This window comes from Nomascus leucogenys, chromosome 4 (genome assembly GCF_006542625.1).
Source record: "Nomascus leucogenys isolate Asia chromosome 4, Asia_NLE_v1, whole genome shotgun sequence".
Lineage (NCBI taxonomy): Eukaryota > Metazoa > Chordata > Mammalia > Primates > Hylobatidae > Nomascus > Nomascus leucogenys.
In genome coordinates this window covers 112,711,257-112,731,096 of record NC_044384.1, presented here as the reverse complement: position 1 = coordinate 112,731,096, position 19,840 = coordinate 112,711,257, and the positions used below count along the sequence as shown (strand labels likewise).

The 19,840-nt window shown below is 37.8% G+C and overlaps 1 protein-coding gene across 3 annotated transcripts in view; it reads right to left on the bottom strand.

The window, feature by feature from the left end:
- Nucleotides 1–19,840, bottom strand: part of SCN10A (sodium voltage-gated channel alpha subunit 10) — a 91,549-nt gene that overhangs the window by 68,449 nt on the left and 3,260 nt on the right. For all 3 annotated transcript variants that reach the window (XM_012510796.1, XM_012510803.1, XM_012510806.1), the window contains exons 3-4: nucleotides 18,194–18,274; nucleotides 5,080–5,208 (exon numbers count right to left, since the gene is read on the bottom strand). In XM_012510796.1, the coding sequence (XP_012366250.1) occupies nucleotides 5,080–5,208; nucleotides 18,194–18,274 (210 nt within the window). The remainder of the gene's footprint in view (nucleotides 1–5,079; nucleotides 5,209–18,193; nucleotides 18,275–19,840) is intronic.

The window sequence follows — 19,840 nt, the reverse complement described above, 5'->3', positions numbered from 1 at the left end:
CCTTTATTTATTTCTCTTGTCTGATTGCTCTGGCTAGGACTTCCAGTACTATGTTGGATAGAAATGTTGGATAGAAATGGTGAAAGTGGGCATCCTTGTCTTGTTCCAGTTCTCAGGGGGAATGCTTTCAATTTTTCCCTGTTTGGTATAATGTTGGCTGTGGATTTGTCATAGATGGCTTTTATTACCTTGGAGTATGTCCCTTCTATGCCAGTTTTGTTGAGGGTTTTAATCATAATGAGATGCTGGATTTTGTCAAGTGCTTTTCCTGCACCTATTGAGATGATCATATGATTTTTGTTTTTAATTCTGTTTATGTGACGTACAGCATTTATTGACTTGTGTATGTTAAATCATCCCTACCTCCCTGGTATGAAACCCCTTTGATCATGGTGTGTTATCTTTTGGATATGTGTTGGATTCAATTAGCTAGCATTTTGTTGAGGATTTTTGCAACTATGTCCATCAGGAATATTATCTGTAGTTCTTTTTTAAATGTCCTTTTCTGGTTTTGGTATTAAGGTGATACTGGCTTCATAAAATGATTTAGGAGGATTCCCTCTTTCTGTATCTTTTGGAATAGTTTCAATAAAATTGGTACCAATTCTTCTTTGAATGTCTGATAGAATTCAACTGTGAATCCAGTCTGCTCCTGGACTTTTTTTCCTTGGCAACTTTTGAATTACTGTTTCAATCTCGCTGCTTGTTATTGGTCTGTTTAGAGTTTCTATTACTTTCTGATTTAATCTGAGACGGTTGTATATTTCCAGGAATTTATTCATCTCCTCTAGATTTTCTAGTTTGTGCAAATAAAGGTGTTCATAGCAGCCTTGAATGATTTTTTTTTGTATTTCTGTGGTATCAGTTGTAATATCTCCCATTTGATTTCTAATTGAGCTTATTTGGATCTTCTCTCTTCTTTTCTTGGTTAATCTTGCTAATGGTCAATCAATTTTGTATATCTTTTTAAAGAACCAGCTTTTTGTTTCACTTATCTTTTGTATTACTATTTTTTTGTTTGAATTTCATTTAGTACTTCCCTGATCTTTGTTATTCCTTTTCTTCTGCTTGGTTTGGGTCTGTTTTGTTCTTGTTTCTCTAATTCCTTGAGATGTGACCTTAGATTATCTATTTGTCCTCTTTCATACTTTTTGATGTAGGTATTTAATGCTATGAGCTTTCCTCTTAGCACTGCTTTTGCTGTATCCCAGAGGTTTTGATCAGTTGTGTGACTATTATCATTCAGTTCAAAAAATTTTTAAACTTCCATTTTGATTTCATTGTTGACCCAAAGATCATTCAAGAGCAGATTGTTTAGTTTTCATGTATTTGTATAGTTTTGAGGGTTTCTTTTGGAGTTAACTCCCAGGTTTATTTGACTGTGCTCTGAGAGGATACCTGACATAATTTCTATTTTCTTAAATTTATTGAGATTTGTTTTGTTATGTATCACATGGTTTATCTTAGAGAATATTCCATGTGCTGATGAAAAGAACGTATATTCTGCTGTTGTTGGGTAGAATGTTCTTTAAATATCTGTTAAGTCCATTTGTTCTAGGTTATAGTTTAAGTTCATTGTTTCTTTGTTGACTTTCTGTCTTGATGACCTGTCTAGTGCTGTCAGTGGAGTATTGATCCCCCATTATTATTGTATTGCTGTCTGTTTCATTTCTTAGGTCTAGTAGTAACTGTTTTATAAATTTGGGAGCTCCAGTGTTAGGTGCATATGTATTTAGGATTGTGATATTTTTCCATTAGACCAATTATTTTATCATTATATATGTCCCTCTTTGTCTTTTTTTAACTGTTGTTGCTTTAAGGTCTGTTTTCTCTGATATAAGAATAGCTACTCCTGCTTGCTTTTGGTTTCCATTTGTATGGAATATCTTTTCCCATCTCTTTACCTTAAGTTTATGTGGCTCCTTATGTGTTAGGTGAGTCTCTTGAAGACAGCAGATACTTGGTTGGTGGATTTTTTTTTTTTTTTTTCCTTTCTGCCCTTCTGTATATTTTAAGTGGATCATTTAGGGCATTTACATTCAACATTAGTATTGTGATGTGAGGTACTGTTCTATTCATTATGCTAGTTATTGCATTAATTCCTTTTTTTATTATGTTATTGTTTTATAGGTCCTGTGATATTTATGCTTTAAGGAGGTTCTATTTTGATGTATTTTAGGGTTTTACTTCAAGATTTAGAATTTCTTTTAGCATTTCTTGTAGTGCTGGCTTGGTAGTGGCAAATTCTCTCACCATTTGTTTGCCTGAAAAAAACTTTATCTTGTCTTCACTTTTGAAGCTTAGTTTCACTTCATAGAATATTCTTGGCTGGCAATTATTTTGTTTCAGGAAGCTAAAGATGGGACCCTAATCCCTTCTGGCTTGCAAGGTTTCAGTTGAGAAATCTGCTGTTAATCTTATGTTAATCAGATAACCTTTCCTTTATAGGTTATCTGAGGCTTTTGTCTCACAGCTCTTAAGATTCTTTTCTTTGTCTTGACTTTAGATAACTGATGTCTATTTGCTTAGGTGATGATCTTTTTTGTGACACATTTCAGAGGTATTCTTTGAGCTTCTTGTATTTGGATGTCTATATTTCTAACAAGGCCAGGGAAGTTTTCCTCAATTATTCCCTCGAGTAAGTTTTCCAAACTTTTAGATTTCTATTCTTCCTTAGGAACACCCATTATTCTTAGGTTTGGTTGTTTCACATGATTCCAAATTTCTTGGCCGATTTGTCATTTTTTAAAAAATTCTTTCTTTTTGTGTGTCTTAGTTTGGGTCAATTTAAAAGCTTGTCTTTGAGCTCTGAAGTTCTTTCTTCTACTTGTTCTAGTCTATTGTTGAAACTTTCCACTGCATTTTGTATTTCTCTAAGTGTGTCTTCCATTTCCAGAAGTTGTGATTGTTTTTTCTTTATATCTATTTCTCTGGAGAATTTTCCATCCATATCCTGTTGTTTTAAAAATTTCTTTAAGTTGGTTTTTATCTTTCTCTGGTGTCTCCTTGAATCACTTAATAATCAGCCTTCTGAATTCTTTTTTTTTTTTTTTTTGAGATGGATTTTTGCTCTTGTTGCCCAGGCTGGAGTGCAATGGCATGATCTCAGCTCACCGCAACCTCCGCCTCCCAGGTTCAAGCAATTCTCCTGCCTCAGTCTCCTGAGTAGCTGGGATTACAGGCATGCGCCACCACATCTAGCTAATTTTGTATTTTTTAGTAGAGACGGGGTTTCTCCATGTTGGCTTCAGGCTGGTCTTGAACTCGTGACCTCAGGTGATCTGCCCACCTCGGCCTCCCAAAGTGCTGGGATTACAGGCGTGAGCCACTGTGCCCAGCCCTGAATTCTTTATCTGGCAATTCAGAGATGTTTTCTTGGTTTGGATCCATTGTTGGGGAGCTAGTTTGATCTTTTGAGGGGTGTTATTGAACCCTCTTTTGTCATATTACCAGAATTGCTTTTCTGGTTCCTTCTCATTTGAGTAGACTATTTCAGAGAAAAGATCTGGAACTGAAGGGCTGTTGTGCAGATTCTTTTGTTTCATGGGTGATCTCTTGATGTGGTGCTCTCCCCATTTCCCTGGGGATGGGGCTTCCTGAGAGCTGGACTGCAGTGATTGTTATTGTTCTTCTGGGCCTAGCCACACAGAGGGGCTACCAGGCTCTGGGGTGGTGCTGGGAAATGTCTGCAAAGAGTCCTGTGATGTGATTGATCTTGAAGTCTCCCAGCCATGGATATCAGCATCTGTTCTGGTGAAGGTGGCAGAGGAATGAAGTAGAGTCTGTGAGAGTCCTCGGTTATAGATAGATTTAGTGTGCTGGCTTTCTTGAATGCTAGCTATATTAGCAGTGAAGTTGTCATATGGACAGACTCAGGACGTCTGGTTAGCCAGGATGTTGCAGGCAGTGCAATTGGTTGTTGTTTTCTTCTTCCTGGGATCAAAGTTATTCTGTCATGAGTTGCTTTAATGGCCTGAGCTGTTTGACCTCCAGCCAGTAGGTGATGCTTTCAAGAGAGCACTAATGCATTAGTAGAAGGGGAATCTAAGCTCACCCTAAGTTGGCCAGGGTAAATATTTTAGTTTCTCAGGTGACGAGCAGGGCCATAAGGCTTCCGAGAGTTTCTGTGTTTTGTGTTCAGCTACCAGGGCAGGTAGGGAAATACCATCAGGTGGGGGCAGGGGTAAGTGAGTCTGGACTCAGACTCTTCTTGGGTAGGGATTGCTGTGGCCACTGTGGTGGATGGGGGTTGGTTCTCAGGCCAATGGGGTTGTGTTCTAGAGGGAATTTTGGCTGCCTCTGCTGTGCCACAGAGTTCTCCAGGGAAGTGGGGGATAGTTGCTAGTGAGAGGCCTCACCTAGCTCTCATGTAGTTGGTGAGGCTGGTCTTTCTCCTGCAGTGCCCCACTCAGACCTTGCCCCTGGCTGTGAGCTTCCCCACTGAGAAAGAAAGCATGACTTTTGGACTGCATCCCTCACTGTCTGCTTGCAGTTCCACATTTGCCCCCTGGAATCCGCTCAAGAAAATTTGTGCCCAGTTGAAATTATTACTAATTTTAGTTGAAACTTCTTTCACTCTGTGACCCCTCCCTGATTCCACTGGCTGCCTTCCCCAAGGGTCTCTGTTAGACATAGTCAGGGATGGGTTCCCTGATCTCAAGCTGGAGACTGGGAGTGCCTACAAGGCACTTCCCTTTGCTGTTTCTACTTTTATATTTTGTGTGGCTCCCTAAATTTATTTACATTCCAGGTAAGGGTAAATTCTTCTCCTGTGATCTGGATTTTCAGATTACCCAGTCGGGATGTATGTTTGGAGGCAGTTTTCCCCCCTCACACTTTGGGAGCTCACAGTTTTTCACCTGTCTTGCAGAATTTCCAGCAGTGTGCCACTTATTTAAAAGGATCTGTGAATTCTTTCAGTTCTCCTGGTATATTCCTGCAGTGGTTCTTGGAGCAAATGTTCATGGTGTGAGTCTCCACACTCTGTCCAAGTGGGACCTGCATGTTGGCCCTGTCTCCTACCCACCATTTTGTCCCCTCTCCTATCACACATGCAGATCTGCATAGAGATATACTCACGCCAGCGTAATGACACTAAAATCCAGCCAGTTCCAAGGATCTCTCAGGTACGTGAACTCGTTTAGACAAAATCCTCTTGCCAGTATCTTTATCAAGGCTTCGAAAGTGTAAATGACAGTGAAGACATATCTGGGAAGGAGGGTAGAAAAGGAGTGTCAACTGTGCCATGGAGAGTACTCAGGGGGTTCCTTCCGCTTCCAGGAGGCAGGGATGAGCTGCTCTGACTGCTCCAAGAAAAAACGTGCAAAGAATATCACCAAGGTGATGAGGGGGAAGAAGGTAAGGCGAGGAAACAAGACACAGACTGAGGGAAAAAGAAGGTCCACACAAATAGATGGAGTGGGGAGGGATGTGTGTGGCTGGGACAGTCAGCAGCTTCTGCTGTTCTGGGGTTAGGCAGAGGGCAGTAGCGAGTGAAGAGCAAGGATTCTCCTATTTATGTCTGCCAGGGCCTCCCTATCCTGCAAGAAGCTGGAGGCTCATCTAAAAACTCCCAGTTTTTAGAAACTGGAGTGCAGACTGATGAGTGGTAACTGACAGAGCAGACCTAAGAAAGCTGAAAACTGGCTGAAGCAGGGAATACCCAGAAGCAAGCCAAGCTATGCTGCAGAGCCCCAGAACTGCTTGGAACTTGGAGATGCTAAGTATCTCTGAAAGCAAGGTTTGGGGGAGGGAGATAAGTAGGGCTGAAAGAATTGTTTGAACGTTTTTCACAAGAACCAGTTGAGCTTTCTAGACGCTGCTTTATACCATCCATTCAGTGAGAAACTGCTTCTGCTCCAGAAATGGATTGGATGCTCATTTTCTTAAGAGTTGAAGAAGAGGGAAAGAGTTGCATACTGAAAAATGCACATAAAGAAAAGTTTACATACTGAAAAGCAAACAACTCCCCTCCGTATTCACTTCTGCTCCTCATTAAGTTTCCAGAAGGTAGTCTGGTTTAGAGCCCATGAAGATGCTGCACCTTTAACATGAACAGCCAGCCAAGGAGCATCAGGAATTTGAAGGATGCTTCTAACACCAGAAACCAAAGCAACCAAACAACTGAAAAAAAAAAAAGAAAGACAATAAAGAGGGCAGAAGAAAAGTTAGAGAAATAAAACTGTATTGGCCAGGCGCGGTGGCTCACGCCTGTAATCGCAGCACTTTGGGAGGCTGAGGCGGGCGGATCACGAAGTCAGGAGATTGAGACCTTCCTGGCTAACACGGTGAAACCCTGTCTCTACTAAAAATACAAAAAATTAGCCGGGCGCGGTGGCGGGCCCCTGTAGTCCCAGCTACTCCGGAGGCTGAGGCAGGAGAATGGCTTGAACCCGGGAGGCGGAGCTTGCAGTGAGCCGAGATCGCGTCACTGCCAGCCTGGGTGACAAAGCAAGACTTCGTCTCCAAAACAACAACAACAAAAAAAAAAAAAAAAAAAGAAAGAAAAAAAAAACCTGTACTAATATTTTTATAGAGTTAAGAGATGAGAAGAGGCTCCACATATAGAACAAAAACAGAAGACTGTAAAAAGTACCTTCAAAGACAAAATGGAATTTTGAAAACAAAAATATGATAGCAAAAGTAAAACACTAATAGGCGGACTTGTAAATAAAGTTTTGGAAATCTCACAGAAAGTGGAACAAAAAAGCAGAAATGGATAAAAAGTGATAAAAAGTTTGAAAATTAGAGAATCAGACTAGGAGGTATACTGTTTGACTAATAGGAGGTCTAGAAAGAAATTAGAAGACAATGAGCAAGGCCTTCAAAATTAAGAGGAAAATAATTTCTAATACAGAAGTCTTTCCCTAGCCAAACTGTCAAAGAAAGTAGAGTATATGAAGTCTTGGGAAATGTACTTCTTAGTTACCCTTCTAATAAAGTTACTAGAAGCTGGGCATGGTGGTATGTACCTGTAGTCCTAACTACTTGGGAGGTTGAGGCAGGAGGATCACTTGAACCCAGGAGTTTGAGGCCAATGGCCTGGGCAACATAGAGAGACTTTGTCTTAAAAAAAATGTTACTAGAGGATATGCTCCATTCAAACAAGAAGCATATATGCGATCCAGGGAAGAGGCAAAAGGAATCCAAAAAAAGGATGAAGAAGAAAAAATCTCTAGAAAACAGCTGTGCATCAGGCCTAGAAAACATCTAGGTCAGAGTGAGGCAGAAGATGAAGTACTCTAGCAGTGATTTCCATAGGAAAAAAATGATACACATGCACCTGATGTGTGCAAATAAATTGAAGCAACAATTAAACATCTGGAGAAGAGTTTGGGAACAAATTAGGGATAAATAGAAAACTGAGCAAACAAAAAAATAAAATCCTTATTAACTCCAGGGAAAGCAAAAACATTGTGCAAAAAGGAAATATAGCCACAATACACTGCATGACACAGCTGTCAACAGTGTTTACTTAGCAATGTAATGTAATTATATGTGTAGTCAGAGAATGGATATATTATCTGATGATCTAACTGAAGATTATAATATAACTGTAACAGGAAGACGAGGGTGAGAGGAGATGAGTTTGTGTATGTGGCCTTAAATTTTTTCTCATAATAGGAAGCCAATAAATAACATCAGAAATTGAAAAATTAAAAATTAGTATTATGAGTATATTATTGGAGATAGGGAGGTATCAGAAGACACAGGTAAAAATAGCTAAAAGTGGTGGCCTCTGGAAAGAAGAGATGAGAAAAATGAAATTGCTGGGTTTTTTTTGTCAGAATCTTTATAAAACTCCATGACCTTTTAAATCATGAACATATATGTCTTAAATAAAAGTAAAAGTCAAGTTAAAAAGTGAATAATTTTTTTTCACATCTGTGAGAGGAGAAATCGTGTTTGAAATCATGAAGGAATCTATATCTGGCTGCATAGCTGCTTGAGCTGTCAGTTTCCATATCTTGTTGGTTTCCCCCCCACACTCTTTATGTTTTCTAAATTAGAAAATCTTAACTCAGAATTATAGGTTGTTGGGAAGCTTTGACGGATATTTTTGGTTTGTCAAATCAAACACAGACCCAGAAATTATGGAGAGAGTGCTCTCTAAAGACTATTTTCAGTGCTTCACCAGAAGGCAAGTGCCCCAGCTCAACAGCAGCTAATGGAGTTGCATCCTCTCTTTGGTGGTATTTGGCTCTGCAAAGTATTTCTTGACGTTAGGTTGCAGCATTCGGATATAATTTTTAATAAGCCCAATGTGTTATTTCCTAAGTGCTTTTTCTGGCGAATGAAGAAAATCATTGGGTATTGGGAAAAAGTCAAGCTCTCAGCCATTGAGCCACTTGCACCACTGATGTCTGATCATTACGAATCCCAATATTCAGGCTCTGAAGGCAAAGATTCATAATATTCAAATTCTGAATGGATCACTGAGATACCCAACTTGTATTCATAAAAATGGTAATAAAAAAATTCATTCCTTATTTTTAAAACTCTGTGTAAGCCTTTCCTATTTGCCAGCCAAAGCAATTCAGTGTGGGAGAGCAGCCTCTCTTACTCACTTTTCATTTCAGCCCAGTAGGCCAAAGAGAGGTACACTAAGTGACCACAATCAGTTTGTATTCACAATTTCCACTGTGTACCTCAACAGCAAATCAGAATCTGGAGACATATTACAGACCCCCAGCTTCGTTCCGTGAATAAGGTATGCACTAGCATTGGGATTTGGGAGCAGCATCTTCTATCTGGATAGTGATATCTTTCCTTGCTGACCATGTGGCTGGAGTTTCTTCAATGGCAATTTAACACTTTTCCTCTTTTAAAAAAAAGTTTTGGTAAAATATGCATAATATACATAACATAAAATTTACCACTTTCACCATTTTTAAGTACACAATTTAGTGGCATTAAGTACATTCAGTGTTGTGAACTATCACCACTATCTGATTCCAAACTCTTTTATAATCCCGAACAGAAATGTACCCATTAAACAATAACTCTCCATTCCCCCTCTCTGGCAACTTCCATTCTACTTTCTGTCTCCATGAATTTGCCTATTCTAGGTACCTACTAAAGGTGGAATCATGCAACATTTGTTCTTTTGCGTTTGAGTTATTTTACTTAGCACAATGCTTCGTCAATGTTGTAGCATGTGTCAGAATCTCATTCATTTTTAAAACTGAATGATATTCAATTGTTTACATATATACTACATTTTTTATCCATTCATCTGTTGATGGACATATTTGGCTATTGTGAATAACGCTGCTACAAACGTTAGTGCATAAGCCAATATACCTTTTAAAGTCTGTTTCATAGGTTCAAACTAATTTTTAATTAAACGAGAAAGCTCTTCTTTTAAAATTAGCTTCATGATAAATAGAACAAAAAGTCACTGAGTCGTTCCCATATATGTAGTGAAGATATGCTGACAACTTACTTATTCATAGTTTTGTTCAACTATAAAATAAAATGTCTGCTCATACACCTAACAGTCATTGACTTTAAATGCCAGTCACATTATAAGGAATGCAATACTTCTAATTAAGGAATTATACCAAACGTTTTTCTTGTTTCTTTTCCAACCACAATATTTGTAATTGATTTGGAAACTGGTTTCGTATCTTACCAGCAGGAGTGCAATTGTGCTTGTTTTTGATATGAGGATGAATGATGACTCTATAGTTTTGTTGTCTTCTCAACCTTTAACATAAAATTTTCACAATTTTATACTGGAAAGCCTTATTTTGTGCTTGTAGTAGAGGTATTCAATTGGTTTAAAAGTGGGGTTGATAAGCTTTATTGGAAAATAATATGGAAGTTTTGATAGCTTTATATCATTACTTGACAAAAATGTTAGCAGATAATAAACTGGGTACTAGGACAAAAGGATCATTGGTCCAATAAAATTCAATTATCATTATTCATTGTCATGGCTCCCATTTTCTTATATATTTTTGTCTGTTTTTTGGAGATTATCCACATCCATTGTCCACTTGTCTCATGACAGATTCATGCTTTATATTTTTACAGTGGAGGCCATTCACTACTTACATTGTGACCTTATTTCACGTTGTAGGATTTATATTTCTATTTTTATCATTATTGTTATGCTTCAGAAAACCACTTTCTAAGTGATGACTCTTTTTTTTTGAATTGTGATATTATGCAAAGCGACAGTAATAATGGCAAATGCAAGTCTGACAAGTGTAAACAACTGTCAGGTGACAATAAAATACATTAGTCAAGATAAACTGCCTATGATTAACTCCATGTTAACCATTATGAATGAAATTAGTTTTTGAAGCACATGCACTGTTTTTGAAAACATAAAAAGTTAGAAATTCTATGAATATAATAATTAATCTTACATGCTAGATTTTAAAATTGTATGTGCACAGAGATCCTTAGATCACTTGTTGAGAAACATTGTAGGAGATGGAGAGAGATTGAATTGCTCTGCTAAACAAAGTAAGAATAAGTTGGAGTTCTCAGGGACAATTCAGGAGAGAGTTGGAACATCCCAAAGGGACAGTTTATGAAAGAAGATTACAGGCCAGCCTCATTTAGCAAAATAGATAAAATGAAATACGCCTAATTGAATCCAGCAAAATGATCAGCTGGAACCATTAAAAATAGACTAGCAAATCTGTTAGTTTACAGATTTACTATATTAACAGATGAAAGACTATATGATAACCTCAATAAATATAAAAATACCGATAGAAGCCAACACCCATTCATGATGAAAGTCTCAACAAACAAAAAATGAAAAAAAGATATAAAAAGTAATTATGAGACTCTCATAAACATCATAATAGTGAAACATTAGAAGCACACACTTCAAAATCAAGAGCAAAATAAATATGCTCACTGTCATAGCTTTGAATCAGCATCATGTTGAAGGTCCCGGCCAATTCAATAAGACAGGAAAAATAAACAAGTGGTATAAGAATCATAAAGGAAGAAACAAGTTTGTCATTATTTGCAGATAATATAACTGTCTAAATAGAAAGTCCAAGGGAATTTACAGAAAAATTTAACTTTAAGGAGCTCAGCAGGGTTGCTGGATGCAAAATCAGTATATATAGCAATAGTAAGTATTCAACAGGGCAACCAAAATTGCAATGTACCTAGGAAAAAGACATTATAAAATGTTGTAGAAAAATATTAAAGAAGACCTGTATAAATTAAGAGATCTGCCATATGGATGTGTGGCAAGGCTTCATATTGTAAATGTGGTGATTCTTCCTGTGGTGGTAAGTAAATTCAGTGCATTACCAAACAAAGTTTCCACGGAGTTGTAAGAAACGAGCTGGAAAATATGACCCTTAAACTGATATGGAAAAGTAAAGAAACAAGAACCAAAATAATTTTCAAGAAGACAAATAAGGAGGAGCATGTGAATCGACCAGGTTAAGTCTTACTATAGAGCATTTAAATCCACGTGGTGTTGACTCCGGATGTGACAATGAGATTACTGGGAGAAACAGATTCAGTAGACATGGGAATCTGGTGCACGGTAGAAGCAGTGGTAGGAACCACTTGGGAAATGATGTATTGAAAATAATGTTGGAATAATCCATATGGAAAAATATTGGAAGCCTATCTCATACCACACACACACAAAAATAAATTCTAGGAGATCGAAATACCTAAATGTAGAAAGGAAAACTGTAACTTTGAGGAGAAAACATAGGATAATATCTTTACAGAATACTATATGGCAATAAAAAATGAATGAATTAGGTCTCCATGTATCCATTTGGGCAAATCTCAAAAACATAATTTTAAAACATCAGATAAAGCACACATATAAAATGATAACAGTTCCATAAATTTGAAAAGATACAAATCAATACTTTACGCATGCAGTGTTAAACACCCACTTCCCCATTTGCAGTAGATTCAGCTTCATTTCACATGTTCTTTGCCAGGTGAGAAAACATTTATCTTCTCTACAACGAAATTGCTATAATTTGTCAAAGGTTTTCCAGAATATTGATATGGTTTGAGATGAGTGTCCTAGGGTCATCAAAGAGCCCCTTCAATGATTCTCTGAAACCAGGGCATGGGGAGAGTAGGAAAGTTCTGGTCTTGCCCTTCTTAACAATTTTTAACCCCCTGCTCTCTTCACCTTCTGGTGCCCAATCTGAGGAAGAACCTCTAGTTTCTTTCCAAGCGAAAGAGGGGATTAGAAAATGGAATATATATCTTTATCCTTCCACAAGCAGACAGATAGGCAGGCCCACAGAAAGACAGAGCTACCATTATCAGCAGGCAATTGTGCAAAGCTAATGTTTCAGCAAGGAATAATGGAAGGGAGGGAAGATAAGGAAAAAGACTGTGTTAAGAACATGGCAACAAGATTGGTTTCTGATTCCTCACTGGCTACAATTTAATGCTTTTTCAGAAGTATACAGCATGATCTTTGGAGCCCCAGTCTATCCCAAGGACATTTATTCTCTTCCTCTGGGCTCTCAGCAACATAGGAAACAACTAATGGCTATTATCAATTTGCATTTCAAAAAGAAAATCTAGTCTGATTATTTCCACGAGGCCAAGGATGCTGAACATCATCCAATACCTGTCACATAAATTCCCAGGATTGTGACCATATAGGTAGATTTGTATATGTTATACTTTTCATAATGTGCATATAAAGGGAATTATATCAACAATTCAGTTAATACAAAGTCTCCTAAAGAGTGGATTTGATAATTAGTGGGAATGGAAAGGATCCAACTTTGGAAGACAATTTGGCAATATCTCAAAAATTAAAATGTACACACCTTTGACTTGGCAATTCTAGAAATTCATCCCTTAATTTTACTCATAGTATGTGTACAAAGATACATGTGTAAGGATATTCACCAAAAAATTAATATGTGGTGGCAAAATATGAGGATTATGTTAATTATGATAAACGTGAATGTCTATCAATAGGAAAATAGTTAAATAAACTTTGCTTCATCCATGCAAATGAAATCTGTTTAGCTAATTTCTACAAAACAGCTGCTGCTGGGATTTTTTTGGGGATGTCATTGAATTTATAGACTAATTTGGGCAGCACTGACATTTTAACAATTATGAATCTTCTAATCCAGTCACATGAGACATCCTTTAATTCATTTAGGTACTTTAAAATTTCTCTCAATAATGCTGTATTATTTTTTAGTATAAAGGTCTTGTGCATATTTTTACAACAGCACTTGGATTTATTAGATCTACTGTTTTTCTATTTTCTAATTTATTGCTTTTTATAATTATTAACTTCTTTCTTTCATTTGTTATCCTTTTTCTAGTTTTGTTAGTTCTTTAAATAATTTCTTTTCAGCTTTTACTGATATAAATATTCTATGCTTCCATGCTGTGAATTATTCCCTGAATATGTAGGTCTTTAACTGCACTCTCTAGGTTCTGATTAAACTGTTTTTTATCTTTTCTTCCCTAGAAATTCTATAATTTTAGTTTGTAGTTTGTCTTTTGTCCAAGAGTTCTTTAAGAGAGACTTTTTAAAATTATCAAGTGGAAAGTCCTCTCATTTTATTAAATTTGGTTATTATTTTTTAACTCTATTTCAATGTGATCAGAGAATATTTTCTATATTATTTCCACTTTCTGAAGCTTATTGAGGTTTTTGTCATGGCTTAATATTTGGTTTGATATGTTTGGTTTTTTGAAAAGGAGGTGCATTTTCTATTGTTAGGGAAGGTAGGTTGCTATATATTAATCAGACACATTATATTAATTATATTACTAGGTCATCTATAACTTTACATACTTTTTAATACATTTGATCTGTTATTGGCTAAAATTAATTGAAAATTTCTATTCCTACAATGTTTTTATTTATCCTCCTACTGTAATAATTTCTGATTTATAAATATTGTTGCCATCTTATTTGTTGCAAAGATGTAGATTACTATTGTCTTTAATATTAATATGTCTGTGCAATTTTTGTCCTATTTCATGTTTTTTTACCTAAATTCCACTTTCTCTGATATTAAAATCATGGATCCTGCTTTCTTTGTTTGCCTTTACTTATGTCTTTCGAATTCTATAATTCGAAAACCCTCAGCTGCAGGTCTGTTGGAGTTTACTGGAGGTGCACTCCAGACCCTGTTTGGCTGGGTGTCAGCAGCGGTGGCTGCAGAACAGCGGATTTTCGTGAGACCACAAATTCAGCTGTCTGATAGTTCCTCTGAAAGTTTTGTCTCAGAGAAGTACCGGGTTGAATGAGGTGTCAGTCTGTCCCTACTGGGGGGGTGCCTCCCAGTTAGGCTGCTCAGGGGTGAGGGACCCACTTTAGGAGGCAGTCTGACCATTCTCAGATCTCCAGCTGCATGCTGGGAGAACCACTACTCTCTTCAAAGCTGTCAGTCAGACAGAGACATTTAAGTCTGTGGAAGTTCTTGCAGAGTTTTTGTTTGTCTGTGCCCTGCCCCCAGAGGTGGAGCCTACAGAGGCAGGGAGGCCTCCTTGAGCTGTGGTGGGCTCCACCCAGTTCGAGCTTCCTGGCTGCTTTGTTTACCTAAGCAAGCCTGGGCAATGGCGGGCGCCCCTCCCCCAGCCTCGCTGCCGCCTCGCAGCTTGATCTCAGACTGCTGTGCTAGCAATTAGCGAGACTCCGTGGGCATAGGACCCTCCAAGCCAGGTGCGGGACACAATCTCCTAGTGTGCCGTTTTCCAGGCCCGTTGGAAAAGCGCAGTATTAGGATGGGACTGACCCGATATTCCAGGTGCCGTCTGCTTCCCCTTTCTTTGACTAGGAAAGGGAACTCCCTGACCCCTTGCGCTTCCCGAGTGAGTCAATGCCTCGCCCTGCTTCGGCTCGCGCACAGTGCGCTTCACCGACTGTCCTGCACCCACTGTTAGGCACTCCCTAGTGAGATGAAACCGGTACCTCAAGCAGAAATGCAGAAATCACCCGTCTTCTGTGTCGCTGGGGCTGGGAGCTGGAGACCGGAGCTGTTCCTATTCGGCCATCTTGGCTCACGATTTTCTTATTTGAGTTCAAAATGGGTTGTAAAGCAGCAGAGACAACTCAACATCAACAATGCATTTGGCCTAGGGACTGCTAACAAAGGTACAGTGCAGTGGTGGTTCAAGAAGTTTTGCAAAGGAGATGAGAACCTCGAAGATGAGGAGAGTAGTGGCTGGCCATTGGAAGTTGACAATGACCAATTGGGAGCAATCATCGAAGTTGATCCTCTTAGAACTACACAAGAAGCTGCAGAAGAACACAACGTTGACCATTCTACGGTCGTTCGGTATTTGAAGCAAATTGGAAAGGTGAAAAAGCTCCATAAATGGGTGCCTCATAAGCTAAGGAAAAATGTTTAAAAAATCATCATTTTGAAGTGTTGTCGTCTCTTATTCTATGCAACAAAAATGAACTATTTCTTAATCAGATTGTGATGTGCAATAAAAAGTGAATTTTACATGACAACCGGCAATGACCAGCTTGGTGGCTGGACTGAGAAGAAGCTCCAAAGCACTTCCCAAAACCCAACTTGCACCAAAAAAGTCGTGGTCACTGCTTGGTGGTCTGCTGCCGGTCTGATCTACTACAGCTTTCTGAATCCCAGCAAGGCCATTATATATGAGAAGTATGCTCAGCAAATTGATGAGATGCACAGAAAACTGCAAGGCCTGCAGCTGGCATTGGTCAACAGAAAGGGCCCAATTCTTCTCCACAACAACCGACTGCATGTCACACAACCAACACTTACTTCAAAAGTTGAATGAATTGGTCTGTGAAGTTTTGCCTCATCCGCCATATTCACCTGACCTCTCACCAACCAACTACCACTTCTTCAAGCATCTCAACAGCTTTTTGCAGGTGAAACACTTCCACAACCAGCGGGATGCAGAAAATGCTTTCCAAGAGTTCATTGAATCCCAAAGCATGGATTTTTATGCTACAGGAATAAACAAACTCATTTCTTATTGGCAAAAATGTGTTGATTGTAATGGTTCCTACTTTGATTAATAAAGATGTGTTTGAGCCTAGTTATAATGATTTAATATTCATGGTCTGAAACCCCAATTACTTTTGCACCTTTTCATTTTTTGGCATGTCTTATTTGATTTTTATTTTTTGATGTACAATTCTTCCAGTATTTAGAGTTTGTCATATTATTTGTTACAAATATATAGATTACTAAAGAGTTTGTATCTTTATCTTGGTGGTTATCTTTATAAGTAAAAACTTATTATAAATTTATAATTATAATTAAAACCATGTAATACATTGTCCTTAGTGTACTATTTCTTTAAACAAAAGCTCTCATTTCCGTTTGGTGATTCTATTTCCTTTCCTCTCTGTTTTATCCACCATCTGACTGCATTTGGGGAGTCTTTACAATATTGAGACTTTGAATCTGAGAACATGTCTCCCCACTGATTGGGTTTTCTTTAAAAATTTTACACAATACTTATTATAATTTTCCTTATAGAAATCTTACTTATACTTTGATAATCTTATTCCTAGATACTTGACATTTTAAAATGCCAGTGTAAATGGTATTTTTAAAAACTATTTTCTATTTGTTGCTAGTGTACATACACAATTGATTTATGTATGTTAATTTGTACCCAGCTACCTTACTATACTCTTTTATTAATTCTTACAGTTTATCTTTAGGTTATGTTAGATATTTTATGTATACAATCTTATTATCTGTAAATTACATCTTTGGTATTTTTTCTTCTTGCACTTTTTTTTTCTTTGCTTTACTATGCTGGCTGAGACCTCCTATACAAAGTGGAACTGAGAAGAACAGACATCTTTGGTTTTTTTTTCTTTTGATCTCAAAGGGAAAGCTTTCCATGTTCACAATTAAGTATGATGCTTGATACTTTAAAACAATGAATACCCTTTATCAGAGTGATGCAATTCCCTTTTTTTAAGTTCTGGGGTACATGTGCACAACGTGCAGATTTGTTACATAGGTGTACACGTGCCATGGTGGTTTGCTGCACCTATCAACCCTACATTAGGTATTTCTCCTAATGCTATCCCTCCCCTAGCCCCCCACCCCTCAACAGGCCCCATTGTGTGATGTTCCCCTCCCTGTGTCCATGTGTTCTCATTGTTCAACTCCCACTTGTGAGTGAGAACATGCGGTGTTTGGTTTTCTGTTCTTGTGTTAGTTTGCTGAGAATGATGGTTTCCAGCTTCATCCATGTCCCTGCAAATGACATGAACTTATCCTTTTTTATGACTGCATAGCATTCCATGGTGTATATGTGCCACATTTATTCCCTTCCATTTCAACTTTTCTAAGAATTGAAAATTATAAATGGAAATTAAACTTTATCAAATGACCTTTAGCATCAATTAAGAAGACTATGTGATTCTTTTCCTTTAATCTATTAATAAAAATATAACATACTTTCTGTCGTGGCATGCATTACTGTTATGATTAGCAAAAAAAAAAAAATCAAAGCTCTGCAAAGCATCTGTTATTATACCCAAAGGTATGTTAGGTTCAAGCTGGAGTGGAAGCATCCCTCCCAGATGTGTGGATTTGGAACGTTTTTGGAAAGCTCCCAGATTCTGAAACTATAGGGGTTTCACCCACCAACCTAGGGAAATAGAATAACCTCAGGAATACTAAGGTTACTTTGAGGCATATGAAGCATGATAACTTAAACAGCTTCATTTATGAGTTATTTTCTAAATATACTCCAGAGCCATTTGTTCTTAGTTCTGTCTCAGTTTTGGGCCTGTCTCTCTTTCATAGTACGCCTTCTCAAAAGCATACCTTCTCTAAGGCATACATTTGTGCGTGCATCTAGCAGGTGAGTGTGTGTGTGTGTGTATGTGTGTGTGTTGGGGACAAGGAGACTCATCGTCCCAGGCCACCTTAGACTAATGAAATTAGAAATTAGACTTTCTGGGGCTGGGACTCAGGCATTTAAAAAATCTCCCCGAAAATTGCAATATGCAGCCAAAGTTGAGAACCACTAATCTGTATCTCCTTGAAACTGAAAATCATGTATGTTTATGAAACAAAGCTCACAGAAGGAGAGACCTGGTTATTACAAAGACACATAGACAATGAGATTCGGCATTAGCCACATGAGGCATGGCAGGATAAATAAAAGACAAAGACTGCCAAGTGAAGGAAGAAAAGAAAGCAAAAAGAGATGGTACAATAATGATAGCAAATCTACTCACTCAATTTTCTCTGGAAGGTCAGTTCGGGTCATGCACACACAATTAACCAAAATAGTGACCGTAATAAATAAACTGAACCACCTGAAAGGCCTGTGTTAAGGAAAAGCTGAGATCACCAAGTCTCCGTGATGTCATCTGGGATCACCTTGATGCTGAATGATTACATTCATAAATCTTAGCTAAGATTAGCTTTATGATCTTGTCACATAATAACCACTAACATTTACTAAGTGCCTAAGCTAGGCTGAGTACTTTGTCCACATTACTTCTAATACAACTGATCTACAGGTGGGTATAAATAACTACATTTTGAAGCTGAGAAACAGGCTGACAACAAATAAAAGTTAAATAACTATCCTCAGGTCATGCAGCTAGTCAACCATGCTGCAGAGATGTGAACTCTATCTGTCTGATAACAAACTCTGAGCAAGGTAGAAGGAAACAGGCTCCCTTTTCCAAAATGTCCTTCTGCCCCAAAGCCTTCATTTCACTATACAGAATGGCCTGAAATTTCATCTGGCAAACGTCTTTTTTATTCTAAAAGACAAAGAGAAGTTAGAAATTTGGAGATAAGTGAAGAGGTACAAACTTTCATGGGAATTAGTTTCATCAGATTGTTTGCGTAACTTAGTTGAGATCAGTTCCACCGAGGAAATGGTCTTCTGGGTAGGAACGGTGGAGGCAGGCACAGGGAAGTGAAATACTGGCTCAGGAAGAAGACCCCAAGTAGGATTAGGCTGGAGTGGAGAACTCTGAATAGCTAGAGCGGAGAATATTGACAGCAGACTGTGGGCAAACGGATTACCAAAAGGGGAGGGAGACATTGAAAGGAAGGTGGGTGGAAGGGGTAAATAGAAGGGAAGAAATGTTGGTGGGGAGAATCTAAAGGTAAATTTTTCCCACTTGGACATTTTTCTTAGGAATAGCTGGGCTCCTAACAGTACTTCCTAAGGAAAAACAAAGCTTGAAGATAAGCTTGACCTACAGAGAGAGTACAACACTCATTTTTCAATTTGAGCAGAAGTATTTAAATGTATTTTAGTTTTCTGTAAATGCCTTGATGTGTCTAGTTTTACAGTTACTTAGGAACACATCTATCTTGAAAAGGAAAATTCTATTAATTAAACCACAATTTCCTGCTGACTTACAATTAAATTAAGAAATATGCTCACATGGGGGGAAATGTTAGTCCAAGGATTAAACTAAAATTGTGTCTCCAATTCTACAAACCTTTAAAAGTAATATCTTAAGTATAATATTAGTTATGAAAACATTCATAGCAAATGTGACTAGAATTATATTTTTGGTGAAATATTAATAATAGGGCCCTGAGAATTCTAGTATCTTTTGGGGCTGGAGTTACCAAATTTATGAGATTTAAATGCAGACTTTTGTGAGGAAGAAACCCCCTCAACAGCTTTTCTGTCCAGCTGTGACTCTACCAAGCAATTATTTACTCATCAAATCTCAAGATGAAGAGAATATTCACTGGTCACTTGGTTCTTTTAAGGGGATTTTATTTCTAATTAGCTGTTTCTTACTTATCCAGATGTAATTCAACCAGAATCCGTAAAGAGGAGTTTGTATGTTTGTGATTTCTCTTTATTTGTAATTTCCATGTAATTGTATATATTTTGAAAAAGCAAC